The 14566-nt window shown below is 48.1% G+C and overlaps 7 protein-coding genes across 7 annotated transcripts; 1 reads left to right on the forward strand and 6 right to left on the reverse strand.

Annotated features, from left to right (window-relative positions):
- Positions 1-129: 129 nt before the first annotated feature.
- Positions 130-1201, reverse strand: EV420DRAFT_1567491 (pali-domain-containing protein). Its single transcript, XM_060474115.1, has 4 exons — positions 982-1201; positions 793-932; positions 678-742; positions 130-628 (listed from the first exon to the last, which is right to left on the reverse strand). The coding sequence occupies exons 1-4, from the start codon at positions 1045-1047 to the stop codon at positions 327-329; spliced, it is 573 nt and encodes a 190-aa protein (XP_060326445.1). The 5' UTR covers positions 1048-1201; the 3' UTR covers positions 130-326.
- A 1948-nt stretch (positions 1202-3149) lies between these two features.
- Positions 3150-3762, reverse strand: EV420DRAFT_1622296 (uncharacterized protein; the record flags this gene model as incomplete). Its single annotated transcript, XM_060475790.1, has 4 exons — positions 3150-3287; positions 3342-3407; positions 3461-3509; positions 3557-3762. The coding sequence occupies 4 exons, from the start codon at positions 3760-3762 to the stop codon at positions 3150-3152; spliced, it is 459 nt and encodes a 152-aa protein (XP_060326446.1).
- A 93-nt stretch (positions 3763-3855) lies between these two features.
- Positions 3856-4878, forward strand: EV420DRAFT_854720 (uncharacterized protein). The gene is made up of 6 exons (XM_060483734.1): positions 3856-3929; positions 3981-4322; positions 4382-4431; positions 4483-4510; positions 4564-4623; positions 4677-4878. Exons 2-6 carry the CDS (start codon positions 4043-4045, stop codon positions 4730-4732), a joined length of 474 nt encoding a protein of 157 aa, XP_060326447.1. The 5' UTR covers positions 3856-3929; positions 3981-4042; the 3' UTR covers positions 4733-4878.
- Positions 4879-5043: 165 nt separating this feature from the next.
- On the reverse strand, positions 5044-8275 carry EV420DRAFT_1567506 (HOOK-domain-containing protein). Its single transcript, XM_060474116.1, has 12 exons — positions 8056-8275; positions 7679-7994; positions 7571-7632; positions 7269-7517; positions 7080-7220; positions 6928-7027; positions 6233-6873; positions 6038-6174; positions 5716-5953; positions 5457-5655; positions 5331-5405; positions 5044-5277 (listed from the first exon to the last, which is right to left on the reverse strand). Exons 1-12 carry the CDS (start codon positions 8190-8192, stop codon positions 5092-5094), a joined length of 2481 nt encoding a protein of 826 aa, XP_060326448.1. The 5' UTR covers positions 8193-8275; the 3' UTR covers positions 5044-5091.
- EV420DRAFT_1313259 (glycoside hydrolase family 13 protein) lies at positions 8276-10757 on the reverse strand. Its single transcript, XM_060468609.1, has 7 exons — positions 10373-10757; positions 10227-10319; positions 10130-10176; positions 9888-10081; positions 9549-9837; positions 9219-9495; positions 8276-9166 (listed from the first exon to the last, which is right to left on the reverse strand). Exons 1-7 carry the CDS (start codon positions 10465-10467, stop codon positions 8542-8544), a joined length of 1620 nt encoding a protein of 539 aa, XP_060326449.1. The 5' UTR covers positions 10468-10757; the 3' UTR covers positions 8276-8541.
- Positions 10758-10796: 39 nt separating this feature from the next.
- Positions 10797-12106, reverse strand: EV420DRAFT_1567510 (uncharacterized protein). The gene has a single exon (XM_060474117.1). The coding sequence runs from the start codon at positions 11650-11652 to the stop codon at positions 11368-11370; it is 285 nt and encodes a 94-aa protein (XP_060326450.1). The 5' UTR covers positions 11653-12106; the 3' UTR covers positions 10797-11367.
- Positions 12107-13055: 949 nt separating this feature from the next.
- On the reverse strand, positions 13056-14355 carry EV420DRAFT_1567512 (nicotinamide N-methyltransferase). The gene is made up of 9 exons (XM_060474118.1): positions 14279-14355; positions 14092-14225; positions 13901-14033; positions 13747-13800; positions 13591-13695; positions 13501-13532; positions 13430-13475; positions 13348-13392; positions 13056-13295 (listed from the first exon to the last, which is right to left on the reverse strand). Exons 1-9 carry the CDS (start codon positions 14315-14317, stop codon positions 13218-13220), a joined length of 666 nt encoding a protein of 221 aa, XP_060326451.1. The 5' UTR covers positions 14318-14355; the 3' UTR covers positions 13056-13217.
- Positions 14356-14566: the final 211 nt, after the last annotated feature.

A 14566-nucleotide genomic window follows, 5' to 3' on the forward strand; every position in this document is an offset into this window, starting at 1 on the left:
AACAAAAGGAAGCTGAACCGTTGTATATGAGTTACTCGTACGGTCAAGACGCCATCAAATCTGTATCCACAATGCATACTTATACCTTTAGATAGTCAGCGATTCTTATCCAGAGTTGGCCAAGAGAATCGTTCAACGTTGAATAATTTTGGCCCGGGGTGCCAATACGGATGTGTAGCATTGCGACGGCAGTAAATAAAAGATACAGTAAGCATACGAAGGGATAATTAAATGTGCTACACCAATTCAGCACAAAAAATGGGCGGTGATAGTGAAACATACATAGCATTCCGTTAATGAATAGCGGCATAAAAAGTCCTATCGATTTAAAAGGTTTCTCTCCGCTTGCGATAATTGCCAAAGACACCGCATGCACTCGCGCAAAACGCGAGTAGGAGCGCGATGAGGGCGCCGAGTGTTAGCCAGCATGCATTTCCGTACTGAGAATCAAAGTTCTGGTCGCGGAAATTGTTGCGAGCAATGCCAAAGAGGACCATGTCTATGACCCACGCGACAAGGGTCACGAGGGTGGCTAGAGCCGCGAGGAGAGACATGAAGACGGTCCCTGCGCGATGATAACCCGCGCCGCATAGACCGAAGAGGAATGCGAGACCAGCAAGGCCGGCGGCTGGACAAAAAGTCAATGAAAGTTGGTATAGAACTGGATGAAATTTTACCTATTGGATGGAGGATGAGAGTCTTTGTTAGATTGTAGATAACTGATGTGTTTAGACTGCTAGAACTGGACAGTGGATCAGTATATGCGTGTAAAACGTGGGCTGGATAACGCACTTGAAGCCAGCAGCTTCAAACTTGTAGCCGATCGTTATGGACGATCCGGTGGATCCAAACACACCAAAACGCGTCGCTGAGCTTCCTACGCCGGCATGGAGGAAATATACAGAGTTCCATGTGGGTGTAGACACAGAAACCTAACGAACGCGTTAGAACAGGGCCAATGTTGAAAATGAAGGTACTCACGAACACCAATAAAACGGTGGCAGCAAAGCAGCAGAAGAGGCCTGGAATAGCGGCAGAGGCGGGCATGATAATTCGTGTCACTAGGGGGTCGTGGGAGGTCGTGAAGAGCAGGAATAATGGTGGGAGAGATGGAGGTTATAAGGAGAAAATGGTGGCGCCAAGCATGACGTCATAATCACCGCCATGACGCTCGCAGTTTGCTTCCACTGCGCTTACCAGTGCTCCACTACTAGCACAAATTCCAGCTTGACGGATCTTGGATATCACTTCTCTTGAAGTGCTGTAGTTTTGTATCATCTTAGCGTACTGCGCAGTGCAGTTCTTGACATTCGGCAATTCCTGTGGGTACATCCTCCGTGCACGCTGTCTTCATGTATTGCGAACTTCGTGGAATCTCAACATTAATCTTCTAAACTCCACCGAGTCTCCTGCTCCTGAATCTGATGCACCTAACCGGTAACGGCATACATGTACAGCCCAAAGGTAGTCGCTTCTAGCGCAATGGGAAAACAGCTCGATATGAATGGTCCCTTGATACCTACACAACATCCAAAAGCTCTACGGTGCATACCATACCTCGGCGATGCCACAGGACGAGGAATATCCGAGGTTGCGCTTAATGAACCATTCCATGTGACTAGTAATGTCGGATATTCGATGGAACCGCGAAATGGTTAGTGAGATACGCAGTAGAGGCAGTGGCTGAGTACGCTTCAATTGCCAGGAACGGCAAATACTTTTCTCCTATCTGCGCCCTCGCCATCGATATCCTAGTTCCTTACTGTCCAATCAGGAAATCTGTAACGCTTGGTTATCGAGCACCCGTTAAACTCCCCTCCCCCTTGCTGCTTCTGTCATACGACGAACTTAATCTCTCGAATCAAAGAACTGGCGACCCTACCACTTCTCCAAGCACCGAGTCCACTCCCCCCAATTGCCATGGACGGACCTCGCATGTGCGACTAACGGCGAAGAACTAGTGACTCGACACCCCTGGAGGTCCCTGCAAGGCTAGGTACACGAAGCCCAGTACCTCTCTCAAGCTCCGTAGACCGCGCGAAGAATATCCGTGCTTTACAATTGTTGTATGATACTGCAAGTGTAATGGAGTCTGCCTTACAATGTACATCGGCTACCATTGAACATCATATCTAAATCCCCCCCTTCGCAGTTCTCTTTGGCTACCGCTCAAATGTGAAAGATGGCAAAAGAAGTTGAACTGGCCATGGAAGGGAGCCTAGTGAGAGTTAGAGGCTTGCAGCTTGCTTTAAAGTTTACACTGTTACAATAGTACGAAAAGAACAAAAAAAAAGAAATGTTAAAGGATTCTCAGATCGAGCTGAGGTCTGAAAAATTGGGATACGCGACTTGCGTTAGCAACGCCCACGGAATCCCCTAGTAAAAGGCGAGGGGATTGTCTGCTTGAGCGTTACTAAGTCGCCAATCTTAAGTGTTCACTTTAGGTGTTCATCCAAACAGTTTTGTATTTTGTTCAGCTCACTGGGATAGTAGATATATAAGGAAAGAAGCTCACATTTTTTTTTCTTCACCTTAACCACGTCGACGGAATGCTATATTCTTTCCTCTCCTACCTGCTCGCTTCTTAATGAGTATTATGTGTGGTATGGATTCTCCTCGTCTTCTTCGTGTTGTATTTAGCTAACCTTGTTGCGCGTAGATTTTGTCCGAGTGTGATTTTTTCCCCCTCCCAACGTCGCTCTCTTTTCACTTTGGCGTCCTTCCTCTTTTCTTTTACGGAAGGGCGTCCATTCATCAGAGCAAGAGCAATTCCATCGTTCAATCTTTTCAAGTCTTGGCGGGCTTTGCACCACGAGGACACGTACCGAACGAAGGACACAAGTACCCACTTCGTGTAACCTAAGTGTAGGCTTTGATTCTTTCCCTTGCCCATCATCTTTCACTTACATATATTGGCAGAGCTTCAATATAAAACCTTTTTTTCTCTCATACCCCGCTTGATGATCCAAATACTGCTCCTCAACACTCTGGACGGCGTTATATGACCTACACGCACGTTCTCATTTTATGGGAGCTAGATTGATTCATGACTACGGTCGCCCACATTGTTTTCATATCTCGTACTACGTAGGGGGATGTTGAAGATATGTAGGGGAACATCGCTTTGTGGTAGCTACCTCTGAATCATATTACAAATGTGCTTCTCCAATCTCGACGGATTCGATATCGACGCCTTCCTTGAACCAGCGGTCCTCAGCTGTGATGGGCATGTCGTTGCTGCTCATCATACGTTTCCTCATCAGGCCAGACTCGTCGAATGTCCAGTCCTACACAATGCTAGTCAGTCAAGAATTACCGCGTAGTAGACGACGAAGACATGCTTCAAGGCCATATGTCCTGAACCACTGGCCCGTCGCATCCGGTTTCTCGTTCCATTCATAGAAAAACTGGACCGAAGAAATGAGTATCACAGTGGACTTTGAGCGGAACAGTTGGGTACTTGGACAGCAATCTTGTTGTCCGTGAAAGCGAACAGTTCTTTCCTTAGCCTGCAACTGATTTAGATGAATCCAGTGCACGCCAAGCACTAGCTCACACATAATGGTGCTCCTTTTCCCACTTGGCCTGCAGAAACGTTTCTACTGCGGGCCTGCCTTGGAGAAAGCTGTCACGGTTTCTCCAAATGGTATCGGGGGTGTAAGCGAGAGCAACCTTGGCAGGTGATCTGGTATTCCAGAGGTCCTGGGCGACCTTGACTTTTTTCAAAGCGGTTTGCAAGGTGAATGGAGGTCGAAGAGACATTATTGAGTCACGGGCAAATATTTATTCAGCCATGCGAATATAGGATACGCTAGTAAGAAATATAGGATACGCTAGTAAGAAATACCCGGTCTTGTGTAATCCACGATTCTCGGGGACTGCACAGCCCAAAAACAGCTTTGCGCAGCATGCAGCAGCAACGAAACCTGGTATGGCAACCTCCGACAGCTGCGACCACATCCCGTAACCATTCTTTATAGCACCGTTGCCTTCTCTGATTTCCATTTCTCCTTCCTTCTCTTACCCACCAACAACCAAGGCCATGGAAAAAAACCCAATCACTTCCCAACCCCGCCCAGAGGCAATGGACGTCTACCATGACTTCCCCCTCACCGACGAGGAAGCCAACGCCCCGTGTCACCGTCACTGCCACATTGCCCGTCTTCGCCAGCTCCTTATCCCCGTCGTCCTCGCGTTCTTGACCCTGGTTGGTATCCTGCTGTTGTGTCCATTCGACATTACGGATGGACACTCCATTTTCTCGCGTGCCGTGGGCGACGCTGGGTCATCGACGGGTAACGGTTCGTTTGTTGACAATAAGCGTGAGTCGCACCTTTTTCCCCTTGCTTCCGGTGCCGCGGAACCAATCGTACTGCGACAGTATACCTCATCGTTGTTTTCGTCGGTCTCCTTGTGGTAGTCATACTAGGTGTAAGCTTGCCTTTCTTTTCCCCTTCTTTCTTCCGCCTAACGTTGGCCTAGATATGCTTGAGTTTCTGGTGTTGCAAAGGTCATAATTCCCATCGCTTTCACCTGATTCCGATCGTCTGACAGACAGATCAGGGGCGTTTGAGAATCCATGCTGTTGTCCTTGTTATTTGTGCGCTTGCTGTGGTGGCCTTGGTGAGCTTCGTTCCCATCCTTAGCGTTCATTCGAGCTAACCTACCCTCGACAGCGTGTCTGGAATGCATAGGTTGTGGTCTCTGCGCAGCGGGAGCAGAGGCTATGTGACGTATACCCCCTTCTGCATAACCTTCATTTTTTCTATTCATTATGTATCATGTCTTTCTCTTGGACATAGACCCGCGTCTCAGGTCTATCTTGGACATTTCGTAATGACATCCACGTCTTTGATCTCATTTCTCTGTCTGGATTTCCACGACGCCAAAGCGTCCTCAAGGACAAGTCTAAACCATGAATAGTCGTAAATACATCAATGGGGTACAATTATGTGCTCGAGGGTATAAAACTAGATGCCTGAAAGAATGAGGTTCCACTAAAGCGAAAGGATGCCAGGAAGGAGGGTGTCAAAGTGTGGCGATCAACGTTGTAGCACAGGGTTTCGCTACGACAGTCTTGTCAGCTCTTATTTAAAGGCGAGGTACAAAAAGGCGTACTTGTGCTCGCTGATTACTGAGCCAGCTTGTAGACTCGGGTCGAGACTTCTGCGGCGCGGCAAGATGGGAACGAGCTGTCTTCATACCCATGGCATGCAGCGAACTCATCATAAGATCTTGTTCTCGCCTGTATCGACGTGTCATGTCCTGCATTAGGTGCTAAAGAAGGACCGTTAGTAGACCTCGATATGCCTAAAAAGGCAAATATTCACTTTTTGACGAGCAAGGTCTTCCTCTAGGATCTTGATTTGGGACCGGAAGCTTGCCTCAGCTTCTTCGAAAGTTCCCTAATGCGCGCATCAGATTTCAGTTCAACTAATAAGAGGGCACAACGTTACCGAGGATGACCCTGCCTTGGAAGCATGCTCTTCCTTAAAGAGCCTATCCTGCTCCTTGATAAATTGCCTGGCTTTCTGCAGCTTCTCTTGCGAGGTCTTGAATGACTCCTTTAATGTAACGTTCTCCTCATGCAGAGCGAGTAGACGAGACTTGATGTCATCCGGGAGATCCTTGCCAGATAACGACGCACGAAGGTCCCTGCGTTTCATCTCGTAAGTCACGTCAACGTCTCCCGTGGCGCCCAAAAAAAGAACGCACCCAAAGTCACGTTCACGCTGCAACATCTTCTCCCTCTGGCCGATACCCTCGCTCTGTAATGTGACTTTCTCAAGCAGAAGCGCATTGACCTGCTCCAGCTGCATGCGGTTCTTATCAGTAAGCTCCTTATTCTGCTTCTGTAGCCGTTCGACATCTGCTTCGAGGGCCACCTTGTCTTCGTTGACAGAGTCTCGTAGGGTCGCGAGTATGTCGAGTTGGTCCTTGTTCACAAGGGTGACTGAATAAGACCAATTTCAGTCAGATATCAACGGTAGGTATGTAGGTAGATAGGTAGCAAATGAAGAAGCAAAATGAGACTGACGATCAGACTTCGCAATAGTGAGCTCCCTAGTCTGAGTCTCGAGTTTGACCTCGAGCTCAGCGAACTCCTTACGCAAAGCATCCAGCTGCTCTACAGTTTCATTTAGTGTTTGACGAAGAGCGATAGCGGCCTCGGCACTATATCAAATACAATTAACAGAAGCCGAAGAAGGAAATAAACAAGCAAGAAACATACCCGTCTCCCATGGACTTGCCGCTCCGAATTTCTTCGAGATCTCGCTGCAACACCAGTTTCTCGCGATGAGCAGCCAAGTAATCGCTCTCGTATCGAGCCTTCATCCTGTTGGCGTCTTCTAACAGGTTTTCGAGTACCAGAACTCGACTGGCATCCGCCTCGTTCTTCCTCACACCTTCGAGCTCCCGCTTCAGCTTCCGTATCTGCAACTTCAGGTCCGTCATTGTCGTCCCCGTAATCGCATCGTCCAGCTCTCCTCCCAACCCCTGATCAACATCGTCTTCGCCTATGACATTTCCCAGTAACTCGGCTTCCGAACTGTCAGAGGTTTCCTTCCGTTCAGACTTAGCAGCAGCTCGGTGTGAGGACAGCTCCAGTTCCCGAACACGCTCCTGATATAAATCCAGTGTCTCCTGATCCTTTTCCCTCTCCTTCTCTTGCCTCTTGACCTTTTCCTTGGCCTGTTCTAGTTCAAACGCGAGTGTGTTGATCTCTTGCGCGCGCGCAGATATCTTCGCCTCTAATTCCGATACCTGTGTTTTATAAGAGTCTAAGAGAGGCTTATATGTGGAGGCCTTTCGGTTCTCTTCTTCCAGCGACGCGTTCGTATTGATCAAATCGGCATTTTCGCGTTCAAGATTCTACGGAGCGGAAGTTATTCCCATGATACCACATGACCAGGGATGATAACTGACCTTGAGTTGTGAACGGAGGTCTGCTCCCTCCTGCAACTTCTTCTTGTATTTCTCCATAACATTCTCGGTCTTCCTCAACTTGTCCGATGCATGTTTATACCTTTGAATATCATCAGCAAGGTTCTTCTCTCTTTCCAAGAACCTAAGCGCACTCATCGACTTGATCCTTGAGCCGGTCTGTTTCGTCCGCCTTTATTTGCAATTCTTCCAGCTTCTTTGTGAGGTCGGTCACAAACGCGGTCAGCCTGTCCAGCTCTGTTTCTGCAATAGCCAGGTTGTCTTCACTCTTTTGCCTTTACATATATTAATAAGAGAATAATGACGTCGAAAATATCACGTACAGTTCAGCACGAAGCCTGTCTATCTCAGCTCTCATCATACCATCCGCCTTGTCGTTCCGCCGCGAGTCCGCATCATGCCTTGCTTCTCGCAGCCGAGCTTGCAAGTCATCCTTTTCTGAGACAACGTCATCGTAGTTGGTTTGCAGCACCCGGTGCTCGTCGAGCAGAGTTTGGTACACTTTCTCTAGCGTCTCTTTTTCGGACAGAATTTGACTCCGTTCAGACTGAATTCGATAATAGTGGTCGTCTCTAAGGGGACGGTAGTTGAGGAGTGAGTCGATATGAAAGCGGAAGCAACGCACTCGGTCATACTGGTTTCCGACTGCTCGAGGCCGTCGGGACTGTTCGATATACGGACCATCACCTAGTCTCCGTTAGCATTTCTCTGTATATCGGCGGCTGTCACGCACCCGTTCGATGGCCTTCATAAGCGTATGCTGGTCCACTTCGCTCAGACCCTGTATCTTCTCAATAAACTCCTTGTTCTTCTCACACTGCACACCGATGGCAATGGTCAACCGACACATAATCAGGATCGCGGTAATGTCATGATCCTTGGCCATTGCCGAAAGGTTGGGCACGTCGAGACCGCTCGTTGGTTTCTGCAGGACATCCGAGAAATACTGTGTTATTAGGCGATATAATCGTTTCAGGGTGCCAAAGCGTAGAATCCAGTTCTCTGATAATGCCGGCTGTCGTGAGGATTGGCGGAAGTAGTCGGCGTCACTGTGGCATAGGGTAAATGGAAATTCTGTGCGTCAGTAGAGCGATAGTAGTCTGCACATACACCAGCGAGAGAATCTCGAACAAGGGTGCGCCATCGCTGAGGTCGGCAGCGGTCGCGACTGGTCGAGACAAGGAGAAAGTAGCGAAAAAGTTGAAAAAGGCATCGAGCTCTCTGCCTGTCCTTGCCGGCTCGGACATGGAAGTAAGAGGTCAAGCTATACCGGAAGCACGCCGGGCGTTGGCAACGTCGAAAGTGATACCTGTTCTGGTAATAATGCAGTCCAGGATTTCGAGCGAACTGGCCATCCCAAAAAGGCAAGATTCAATGCAAATCCACGCGTCGCTCCGCGCCGCCCGGCGGAATATAAGAGCCTGAGGAGGAATACCTGGTTAATTATATTTGACAAACAGGCCGAGAGATAATATACAAAAGACAGTGCTGACAACTATTGACAACGGGAAAAGTACAACGCGGAAAAGATCGAAAAGAGAGAATAGAATCCAGAGTTCCTCCGTCCAGAATTAGAAACAATAAATTCTCAGTCCGTCATGTCCACAACCAGAATGTTGGCAGCATCAGCGCTATCCACCACCATGCCAGCTGTTGGATGCCTACCCTGGCACCACTTGACGTAGAAGATGCACTGGTACCGGCCGCATGGACGATACCAACACCAACTTGGTCGCTGCAAATGTCCGACAACTCCAGCACATCAGATCTGACCAGTACGACTGGCCTTCCGCCTTTCGTGTACTCGACATCCAAAGATCCTTGGCTCCCTACGACCCATTGGTCGCAATCAAATATATCGAAGAAGGCTGTTTGGCTGTCGTAGGGCGTTTGTACTGCAATATTCGTCCCATTCTGCGCCGGTGATCCGATATTCGTGAGAATGGTAATAACAGGTCCTTTCATAATGGCGACGCCGTGGGGTGACTGAGTGAGGATCTCCGTTTCTGATGTGAGCCAATCAGTCTGTGATGTATTCGAAACAAGAAAATTGCGAGCGGCATTAAGTTTCTGGATGAGAGTATAGGCGTATGTCTCCTGGTATCCAGAAGGCCAAAGGGGTTCTCGATTATATGGATCTCCACTTCCTGAGAAGGACTGTTCTTGACCGTAGTATACGATAGGGATTCCATCGGACATAAATGTGAACGTCATGGCGTTGCTAAAAAATGCCACATATCAGATGGATTCCGGTGGCTATATGAATCACTTACTACATGGTCTGCGGGTCCACGCTGACGTTCGCCCACCTTGAAACGTCCTGGTTCTCCAAAAAGTTGCCGAGTAAAGTTGTATCAGCAAACAATTTTTTGCTCTGCTCAAAAACATCAGCAAGAGCTGTCACATTGAGGTCGCCAGGTATCTGGAATGCGGCCAGAAGTGCTGCTTGCAGGGGGAAATTGAGCACGGAATCGAGACCCTGGGATCCCTGATATTGAGCGACGGGCTCCACATCAATGCCACCAAACACTTCGCCCATGCAAAATACCCCTGCCATGAAAAATAAGATCTTTTGACCACATGATTAGTGATATATCACTTACCTGCACTACCGCAAAATTGCGGCCAAAACTCCATATCGACGTGTTTGGCGGCGTCAATTCGGAGCCCATCGATGTCATATTCTTGGACGAACTTCTTGATCCAGTCTACATACCCTGACACCACCGTGGGATTGGTGGTGTCGAGATCAGGTAGTGTGACTTTCTCGTCACCGAGCCAGCAATCTTGCTCGGACGTAGTGTTGCCCCAGTCGATCGCACAGTAAGGATGGTAGTACGAGGAGTCTTTGAACATGTAACCGGAGTAGTCCGGATTGGTAGAGAGAGCCATCTGTTTACGACGTGTAGGCGGATCTTAAGAAATGACTAACTTGCACTTACAACATTGTTGACGACGACGTCGACCATCAGATACATATCCCTAGCGTGCAGGTCAGAGATGAGTGCCCTGAGATCGTCTTCGGTACCAAAGCGGTCGTTCAGCTGGGTAATATCGGCCATCCAGTAGCCGTGGTAGGGGTATCCATAGGGAGTTCTATCGCCTTCATAGTTTTGATTTACTGGCGATATCCATACTACAAGGCGGTCAGGCTATGCCATGTAGATCGAGAATCTAGACTCACTTGCAGTGAAGCCAGCGTTCTGGATGTAGTCGAGTTTATTTCGGATGCTTGGGAAAGATTAGGGAAACAAAAGACGACAGAAAAGATGACAGCGCACGTATTCCAAGTGCCTCCACAGTAGTCCTGGTCGGCGGGATTGCAGGCATCAAGGTTAGCACCGTCCTCAAGAGCGAAACGGTCAGTTATTAATCTAGAAATAATGAGCATTTTGTTGGCAGGTTAAGATAGATAGATAATGCGTACTGGTATATGCTTCGTCCTCTCCACTGGTCAGCGGTAGCAGCGAAGGCATGGGGAAGGACAAGAGGAAGGAGAGTAAGAGGCCAGTGCAGACGCATCGGGCCAGAAGTAAGGATCGTATACAAAAGAGTGAATCCCAATAAAACGCAAAGCTACAGAGCAGAGAGCATGCCTCGCAACGAAAAAAAGCCGGACAAGGTAGCCCGGTTACAAACTTGGGCTCGAGATCATCAAAGGGTCAGCTGTTCCTGATGGTCCGGCCATATTTGGTAAGCCACTTGGCGTGTACCATGCTGCAAATTAGGAGAAAAAGACCTAGACGTAGGAGCCGGACAGAACAAATCCAGAATACAGTAACCAGCCACACATACGAGGATCAGGGAGAGCATCAACGACGTTGTGGAGCAAAATTGCATAATCGGGGATCCTTATCAACTGTGCATAGCTGTGCATTTGATCTTATCACTACTCAATTTGCCTCCATTCAATTAAATGTACGTATTCTAGTGCCCGGAACAACTGCATACGAGGTGAAAAGGATTCAGAACTAGGGGGGGAAGTACAAGAAATCTACACCCAACCTGCAAGTACATATCGCATACGGCGTGTACTTTTATGCGGAGTAAGGCCTCCTGCCGCCGCCGTTATCAACTCTCGAAGACAGGCTTTGACATTAATGCGTTCCGAGGCCCTACGTCGGCGCCGTCAATATCCATCCGGTCATCATATCATATGTATACAAAATACGTCAGCCCGGTAAGTCCGTCCATGAAGAACTCGGAAGCAGTTCCCGAGTCATAGAGAGCTTGCTGTAGCATGAGTACTGACAGCCTCGCATCGTAGATAGCCCAAGTCAGAGAAGGTTGGAACAAAATCAAAAGTGTTACAACGTGTCCTCGGATAAATGATGCGGAGACTTTCAAATTGTGTATAATGAAACACACCATTCGAACCTGCATTGAACTCATACGAGATTGGCGCTAGCGCGCTCTTAGGATTCATGACGCATACTTACGTGAATTCACGCTGCGGCTGTCTCTGAGACCAAGGCTCATAAATGTGGCAATGAAACGGCGACAGTCAAGCGAGGACCAAGAGCAATAAGCAAGCAGTCCAGAAACAGAGCAATCGCTCCGCAAGACCAGTTTAAGGACTTCCCTCTTGTTCGCCATTGTCCAAAGGTTTGGCATTGCGAATGCGTTCATACCCTCAAAAACAGAGCGACATCGGCGGAACCCAAAAAGAGCAAGTTCAAGGAGCGCGTGCCGACAATGGCAACACATTCGGTAAAGGGAGTGTCTAGCTGTCCCCTGCGCATGTCAGAATTGCCTGAAGGACGTCGATATTAGAGCGCGTTACTAGGCCCTATCGAAGCCCGTTGTTTCGCCCGACGACGAATTCAAAGCTGCTGTGTCGTGGTACCCGTAGTTGCAAAACAATGTGTTCTTCTCGGGAGCAATGGCAGCGAAACGGAGCAAGTATAGTGAGCCCGACAGGCAGACAAAGACCGACGATATAGATCCCGCCCCAGCCAACGGCGGTCCCAAACGGAAAGTCCGATATCCGCTGCTAGTGGTAGGCGAATTCCTAGCATTGGCATAGGGAGCTCTACAGAAAGCATCTGCCTCTAGAGCGTTAATGATGGCGAGTGGTCTAACCAAGATGCATATGCTCCCCCACCCCGTTCTTATAGGTATTTTTATCAGTTGTAATGCGGGCAGAATCGCCGTCTAACAGTTCATCCCCGTGGGCATCGATGCACAATGTTGGCATCGACTAACAACGTCGACTTCATTTCTCCGTTAACCATGGATCGTTAGAACCGTGGTCGATGTCGGGACGGAAAGAAATAATAGCCAAAGCTTTTCTGAGTTACCACATTGAGGTTGCTGAGGGCTGTTCGCTATGCGCAAAGTTAAAGCGAACCTGTCAGAAGAAGACACACGTCTGATTCTTAATTAAAACCTATAAACCTGCCTTCCCAAGGTGTCAAAAAAATATCGTCTCGATCACAGTATGCTTGAGGATACATGGCCATGAACTCAAGATTGGGGATTGATATTGAGGTCTCAGAACTGGAGGCTCTTCAATGTAAGCAACCACATTCTTCGTCGAGGGTTTTACCGGATGCTCAACCAACGCTTGTCCGTAGTCGCTTCGCATGCACGCAGATATTTCGTTGATCATCATTGACATGCCTGATGAACCTAATTCAGAAAGGAAAAAATTAGTGCATGAACCATCAAGCAGATGGCTTCTTGCGATGTCAGTGGCAAACTCACGGAGACAGCACACGCCACCGCGACATGCCATAGGAAATGAGGGCAAAGGAAGCTGATTGTACATAGCGTCGCGGCGCTAAAACGAATATGACATGGCGGGACAAGAAATTTTCAGGTCTCCGTCTAAGGTCTTACAAATACGGCGCTGATCTCAGTACGGGCCCGGAAGAAGAACAGTCTGCCGCCTCAGAACAAAATAAAGTCTTTATCTTCATTTTCGTCTGGAAAAGTGGGAAACGAAATCAGTTCGTAGACCTTGGAAAGACAAAACATGCGACCCGCGAGTGTAGAGACTCCAGAAAATCAGCCTCAGGTTTTCCGTGACCTAGTGTTCCAAGTCTTCTATGCATTGCAACAGCTGACACATTTGGAAGGCCACGAAAAAAAATTTCGAAGCTTATTGTGACCAAGCAGCAGAAAATGGAAGCCAAAGACACCCATGGAGATATGTACACACCTTTGCTCTTTGAGTGCGAGCTTCGCCAGCTTTGAAAGTTCTCTATGAGAGAAGATGCGCACCCAATATGCAGAATAGTCATAGAACAGTCTAGCTTACAAAACAGATGCTACGATGGGCGATTAAGCTTCCATCCATGGACGGTTGCTCTGATTTCTTCTTCGCCGGGGTCATCGGGAAACATGGGCTGAAAAAAAACCTATGGGATTGCTTCTAATGTTCGGCATGAGACGACATACCTCAAATTTTTGCGTAAGGATTTCTTGGCAGTGCCATCCTCTACCCTCGCGCCTTCGTAAAGAATTCCATGTCTCGATGCACAAGATGCGGACGATGGTGTGTGTAGAAAACCAGCACCGATGGCGTGCTTTGAGGACCCATGAGGCAGTAACGCTTGTTCACAAGTATTCAGCAGGGCATCATGCTATAGAACGGTTCAGCCCGTGATGACACGACATCCCGCGATTTCTAAATAGACATACCTGGGAATGATTAAAGATTAGATCGGACAGGATTATGAGATTAAAGCCATTCGTGTTCGACAAAGAAGATAAAAGAGGTTGGACTGATGTCCCCCAAATGAAACCCTATTAGTCATGAGCATTGCTGTATCAGAGAGTTCAACACTCGATGCTTACCTGTACGGAAACATGATGCCTGCGAGATGGTAGTACATTCTTATCGACATTGAACTCCATATTTTTGATCAGGTCCGGCGTCCGGATAATCAGTCAAAATGACCTGTTTTATCAAGATATAAACAGCCATCGCACAACGGTTGGCAGAACGCACCTTTTCCGCTCCATTATTAGCAGCGACAATGGCAGGTAGTCCACCTCCTGCGCCTAATTCGAGCACAGACCCATTGGTGTATAGATCTGGGTGATTATCCAAATATGTTGCTATTGAGCGGGCAGAATTCCATCTAGATTTAGATGAGATGAGCCTGTCACCAGAAGTGCGTGAAAGTCCTACATACTTACAAGTGGTGCCCCCACAATGGATGCGTTCCAACTAATCTGATAATTAATTCAGACCAATCCTCTACTGAGCCGGTCGCCTTTTCACGTTTGTAAATTGAGAACGTTGGATCTGGAGTCGGTGGTCGAGGGGGCTCCTATAGCATACGTCGGAGGATTTCATACTGCTGTTTCTTGAAAGATAACGTACAGGAAACATGGAATCGAGACCCAACTCATCGTCGGACATTATGTTCGAGTCGTGGTGGGGAACAAAAAGTGGACGGCACAATCGGTCCGGAATCCGGCAAATTTGGAACATTTTCGTTCCTCTGCTCAGATACTCGAAAATTCCGTGCATTCTGTATCCAGTTTCTAGCAGTCTACAGTAAAAAGAAATACTAGCTGTAAGGTGCCCTTTTTTATGTGCTATCTGTACTTGCTTCTACTTCAGCTCTATCATGCGCCCATCTAACTAACACACTACTCGATGTCGATG

This window comes from Desarmillaria tabescens (assembly GCF_030435595.1).
Source record: "Desarmillaria tabescens strain CCBAS 213 chromosome Unknown EV420scaffold_42, whole genome shotgun sequence".
Lineage (NCBI taxonomy): Eukaryota > Fungi > Basidiomycota > Agaricomycetes > Agaricales > Physalacriaceae > Desarmillaria > Desarmillaria tabescens.